Source organism: Centruroides sculpturatus, unplaced genomic scaffold (genome assembly GCF_000671375.1).
Source record: "Centruroides sculpturatus isolate CEXI.00-Female unplaced genomic scaffold, Cexi_2.0 scaffold1321, whole genome shotgun sequence".
In the NCBI taxonomy this organism is placed as follows: domain Eukaryota; kingdom Metazoa; phylum Arthropoda; class Arachnida; order Scorpiones; family Buthidae; genus Centruroides; species Centruroides sculpturatus.
Window position 1 is genome coordinate 68720 of NW_019385586.1, and position 6000 is coordinate 74719.

The following is a 6000-nucleotide window of genomic DNA, read 5'->3' on the forward strand; positions in this document are numbered from 1 at the left end:
CAGTTCTACATAAATTCGTTGTTCCGCCCGTTCTTGAAAGTCGACGTTAGTAATGCTCTCACCAGTAACCTGCAGTAACTCCTCAATATCCTCCTCATCTACATCTCTTAGTCTTGCTATATCGATTCGATTGACAATTTGGTCAACGATAGGCTCTTCTTGTTCAGAATCCTTGGATACCTCTTCTTCCATACTCTGTTTATCAGTTAATCTTACCCAGCGAAGTCGATTTTGCATACCGGCATCCATAATGTTATATTTTTTTCCAAAATTAAACTAAACAAACAGATTTAGAGGAAGCACAGCGATACGAAGAATTGTCACCTTTTGATGATTGGTTCGTGTCGGAAATAATCTTATTATAGGTCTATATGAATCAATGAAATGCAGCGATAATTTGAATAAGCGTAAATTTCGAGCTTTTGTTTTTAGGCATCGAGCAGACCGCGTTATATCGAATCAGCGTTAATCGAGGAAGTGCTAAACGAGGTCTTACTGTATTTCAATATATATAATGTATACGTGAAAATATATTTATTAATATAAAATCATAAATCATAAAAATTGAATTGATTTTACACAGTAATTCTTATATTTCAGTTAAAATTTCAGATAATTGTCACGTATACTTGTATATAATGTATATTTTCGCTGCCCTCTTTAACTATAAATGAGGAAACAAAAATATTAATCTTAACGAAAAGTTATTAAACTTTAAATAACTCTAATATTGTCAAAGTCTACGCTAGCAAAATGTCATATTATACAAAGAAATTAAAGATAGTTTATCATAAATATTCAATGCTAAATTACATTATACTTTAATATATATTATATAGACTTCTAAAGCTTTTACTTTGAAGCACTTTGTAGTGAAGAGTCACATCTACGACGTTAGCAATGAAAAGTAAAATAGTGAATTCACGAGAAATATTATTCTTTCTGCTTATTTGTACAATTCTTATTGTACCACATGGTAAGAAATATTTATTAAAATATAAAGCAGGCATATTAGTTTAAGAATAAGAAGCCAATAATAGATTTTCTATCTGATACAGGCTCATAAAATTATTAGAGACTAGAATTGTATGGAGTTAACAGAAAACCTTACTATAACTGTAATCTAGTTAAAACGAATTTATATCGTTATCTGTACATAAATTTACCATTCTTACGTAAGAGGGAATTTTTTTAATGTTGCAATAATGTAAAATTTGCTTCTAATTGTTTCCTTCCTATGCAGATAATATAATATTATAGAACTTGAAGTGCAAGTGAATTTATTCTTGAATATTTTATGATTATGCACTGTAAAAATGAAGAATTGTTTACAACAAATCATTGTGAGCAGTTAATTGGCTCCAGACCGGTGATGCCTACATCAGGACTGACATCACTTTATCCTTTAAGGCTGATACAGAAACCTTCGGCTGCTATTCCGATTGTGCGCGAGCGGTCGCGTATGTAAACATTAGGAGTCCGAAATGGAGACAAGCCGAGAGACGACGCGGCCGAAAAAAGTGCACACATATACAGGGGATAACAAAGAGTTCTGTTAATCTTCAAAGAGCGGTTTAAATCGGACAAGGGATATAGCGTAACATGTTAATTAACGGGTTCCTAGCCGAGAGAGAGAGAGAGAGAGCTTATAATATTACGCGCGATGCGAAATACCTTGATTGGTGCGTTGATTAAGTTATGGATGGGTGCCACCAGTGGCCAAGCGGTTCCGTTCCCTGAACACTGGGAGTTCGGTCGTGGGTTTGCGCCTCGCTCGGATGGGCTGGCTACGTGGAGTTTTTTTTTCCGAGTTTTCTCCGCGTCTGTAACGCCTAAATAGGAGCCAGTTTCCCTTAAAAAGACCTCACGAAAAGCATTCCCCTAGGCCAGGGGTCGGCAGGAGCGGCTCTTTGCGTAAACGTTTGCGGCTCTTCGGACATAAACTCCAATTTCACCTCATCTCAAGCAGCCTTATAACTTATGAGTTTATGAGATAGAGCCGCCGAACAAACTTCGACTCGTACTCTCTACTATTCCGTCCGCACATGATCACACTCGCGTTGATCTATATGAGTCGGATGGGAGTGGCAGCATTTGAAGCATACATATATATACAGTAGAGCATCGATTATCCGACCCCCGATTAACCGTCACCTCGGTTAACCGACCGCGTTCTAGTCGGCAAATTCAAATGTCCGCTAGTGATGTGGCGCTACAATATTTGGCTATATCTTGGCTACTTTAATATTATTTTTACGTGTTTTAGCTGGCAAGACTAGATCGACCAGTATTTAAACGAGACTTAATTTTCTAATTTTTAACGATACAATAGCGACGATTATTATTTTTTAAAAAATTTGATAGGCTTAACATGGAGGAAAATTCAACGCGAAGTAGGTTAATAGCGATATACTAATATAGGGGAAGGGAGGGCAAGATGGAAGGGGTGGGCAAGATGGAAACTACACACCCATCCCGAACCACCCGAATCTCCATGTACACAGAGACACCTGGATATCTTGTATTTACGAACGGCGACTCAGACCGGTTGATGCCACCAAGTGACGTGTGCAAGTATTTCATATTTCGCAGCAGATTATTACGCAGTCATTGGACTTTTGCAGTGTTATTATTTATACCTAGAAAGTAAGTATTACTATTTTGTTTTTATACAAAGTACAGTACCTATTAGGGGTAGATTGAATGAATTGATATTTAAAGAGGAAAAAAATTCAAGGATTTTTAAAGCGTTGATATTATTATTGGCAATGGGCATTTGGGCAAGATGGAAAATTGCATTTTAGGGCAAGATGGAATAGTTTCCAAGTTTCCCGCACGCAATTATTTTGATTTCTGTTTTCAATTTATCTAACTAATTGAGAATGTAATTATTTTAGATGGTGAACAAGTATATAAGAAAGAGCAACAGATGTTTTTGGACTGAAGAAACTGCAGATGGCGATGGATGAAGGTTTTGTATATTATGTAGAGAACCATATGTGAAACCGCTCACAGAGGACTTGGTACCAGTGTCCAGTGTGTTGTGGTTGGGCACATGAACTATGTACAGACACAAAAGATGGATGTTTTTATATGTCAATTGTAAAACGTAGGAATATCCTATGTATTCCATCTTGCCTTCAGGGTGAGGGCAAGATGGAATTTTTGACGTTTTTACTTCATGATTCCTAACAGATTTTATACTTAATATTAATTATTTTTAATTACACAATTTTTTAATCATCTAAGATCTCTGTCGAGTCTGATTAAAAGAAAAGATCTATATTATGTTATTTTATGTTTTTTACATCATAAAGTTAAACCTTCCATCCTGCCCTCCCTTCCCCTACTAATTACATGGCGTATAATAATATACTACACTAATAATGGATTTTTTCATACTTTTCGTTTATCCGACTTTTCAATCCTGTTTCCATGACAATTTGGCTCTTCTCACTTGACAAACTGTCGATCCCTGCCCTAGGCAGATCGTCCAAGTGTTGCGTTGCCATTACTAAACAAACAAACTAACTAAGCCATGGATTGTTTTGACAAAGGAGTGAAGAGGTTTCGGCTGGATTGGATACTACTACTGGATAGGGCAGAATTTTTTGATCGAATGTCCGATAGAAATAGACAGTTATGGTCCGGCGACGACAGGGGTGGAGAACGGCGGGAATGCACTTGCACAAGGATATGGATAGGCAAACTCTCGGACCTTCTCGTCTTCGATTCAATTCTTTTATATCCCGTGTCCTCCCCCTTTGGTTTCGATGCCCTCTTTTTAGCCAAGTTACTAATTTCGATCAATAGTGAATATTTGTAGTTAGTTCCTGGTGACAAATTCGATGAGTCTCCTGCGAAAGGAAGTGATTTCGGGGAGAGATATGCGAAAAATTTGTTTTCGCTGGGATTTGAACTACTTTAACATTCGAAAGACGAAGTTTTTTAGAGAAAAATTTCGTCCAAGTTTGGCTTTCTCACAATTAATTACAGAGTTAAAATGGATTACATTGATGGAATAAGATAAAGCAATACTTGAACGATCTGCCTTCCGGGAAAAGCTTCTTATGTAAAGCAGGCTCCTGTTCAGGTTAAGACACGTGAAAAAAATTCGTAAACCGCCACGCGGCGAGCCTGTTGGCGAAGCGCAAACCAGTTTAGTAGTGTTATTTACTTGGACACTGGTGAGCAAATCCGCTATATGATACGGATGAAGGCTGATCTCAATTCCATTTTGCCTATGATCAATTATATAGGCTTGAACCACCATAATTGATCATAAGCATGCTCATGTTAGTCTACAGCAAGGTAGAGATCCAGGTTCGAATCCATGTCATCACGGCGGTAACATTTTCATTAGAGTGTTGTAGTTATATTTATTCTATTTAGTTGAAGTATTGTAAAAATCGAAAATAAACGTTTTAACTGTTAATTTATTATAAAATGCATCAATTTTAAAAACGGCAATACGTTATTATTTTAATATTTATGATTTTTTATAGGCTGTTCTCCACTTGTAAAAGTTCAAGTATGTGGACACGATTTGTATACAATGCTGGTTAACGCCTGTTTGTCAACATTGATATCATGGCGTCGTAAGTAAATTCCATTATCGAATTTCACAAAATATTAATTATGTTGCGATAAAATATCCGATTTTCAACTTTATTTAATTTCAGTTACAGAATATCGTGCATACTATGACGACTTTTTTTCAACAGGAGCAGGATCCGAACTCGTAGATTTGTGTTGCGAGAACAAATGCGAAGAATCGGTATTCCAAGATGATCGGAAGTGTGAACTCCTCATTCCTGTTGATGTTAGCATTGGTAAATAAATTAAAGGTTAAACATTGCATAAAGAACTCGTTTATTTAGCCTAAATTTGGAAAGATTCTTCAATAAATTGAAAATAAAACTGTATTGATAATTAATTTGTTTTGAATACTTGTAAAATGGTTTACTAGCATGACTTAGATTTGATTTTTTAGATTTTTCAAGACCTTTCCTTTATTGAGAAGGTTGTAAAGGAAAACCGTCGTAAAGCCAGATGACCATTTTTTCGTAAGCTCAATGTCGTAAATTAAAGTTTTGTTCCGAGATCAGTTTGAATTCCATAATAGCACACGAGTTGCTGCAATCAGTAATACAATTTATACTAATTATAATATTGTATATACTGTATTCAACTTAATAAAGTTTAGAGTTTTCGAATTAAAGTTTAAGAATATTTTTATATTGATGTGAATTTTCTGCAAAGATTTACGAAAATATCGTATCTACTGAACGCTCACTGCTAGTTGGTAACGAGTTTGTGCTTCATTAACGAGCTGGTCACGAGGCGTTTCCGAGTTTTATTTGCGTATGTAATACTTAAATATGACTAATTTTTGATTGAACGTCCTCCCGAGGATTCCACCTTTCGCATATCGCCGGTATGTTGTATTGCTTTATCCCATCATGCCAGACTTCATTCTTCCACTTAACTTGGTTCAGAAACATCTGTAGAATTTAGATAAATATTTAAAACGCTTTATTATATTCTAACTTCGTCATTATTCACACATTCTCTACAAGTCATATGATACAATCAATTGTTTGTTATTGCGCAATATGCGAGTTTCTTCACTTTATAATTAAAAGCAAAATTGGATATACAGTAGTCAACTCGATTTACAAATGAAAATATATCTACAAACATTTAAGCAAAATATATTAGAAAAAATTAAGAGTCGAATTGAATTGATGGTGTAGTGCAACATAACATGGGAGAGTTGCCAAGAAGTGATGCCTCGTGGAGGACCTGGTCCCTCTTTAGAGTTAGACACGTGAAGAAATTTCGAAAAACTCCACGTGGCCGGCCTGTTGATTAGTTGCCTTCAACTATCAGCATTTGGTGGTTTTTATCCACTCGGCCACTGCTGAACGCCAGTTTCTGTCGAATTCAATGAGTCACTGATATCAAACGATAGTTTTCGCTCTGATAGAGCCATTATTT

At 35.9% G+C, this 6000-nt stretch overlaps 1 protein-coding gene across 2 annotated transcripts; it reads left to right on the forward strand.

Moving 5' to 3' along the window:
- Positions 1 to 872: 872 nt before the first annotated feature.
- LOC111640362 lies at positions 873 to 5133 on the forward strand. 2 transcript variants are annotated; one of them, XM_023386376.1, is made up of 4 exons: positions 873 to 976; positions 4506 to 4598; positions 4683 to 4832; positions 4994 to 5133. In XM_023386376.1, the coding sequence occupies exons 1-4, from the start codon at positions 901 to 903 to the stop codon at positions 5017 to 5019; spliced, it is 345 nt and encodes a 114-aa protein (XP_023242144.1). In that variant the 5' UTR covers positions 873 to 900; the 3' UTR covers positions 5020 to 5133. The 2 variants fall into 2 exon arrangements, with proteins under 2 accessions (XP_023242144.1, XP_023242145.1); XM_023386377.1 differs by having other exon boundaries at positions 4725 to 4832.
- The last annotated feature ends 867 nt before the right edge of the window (positions 5134 to 6000 follow it).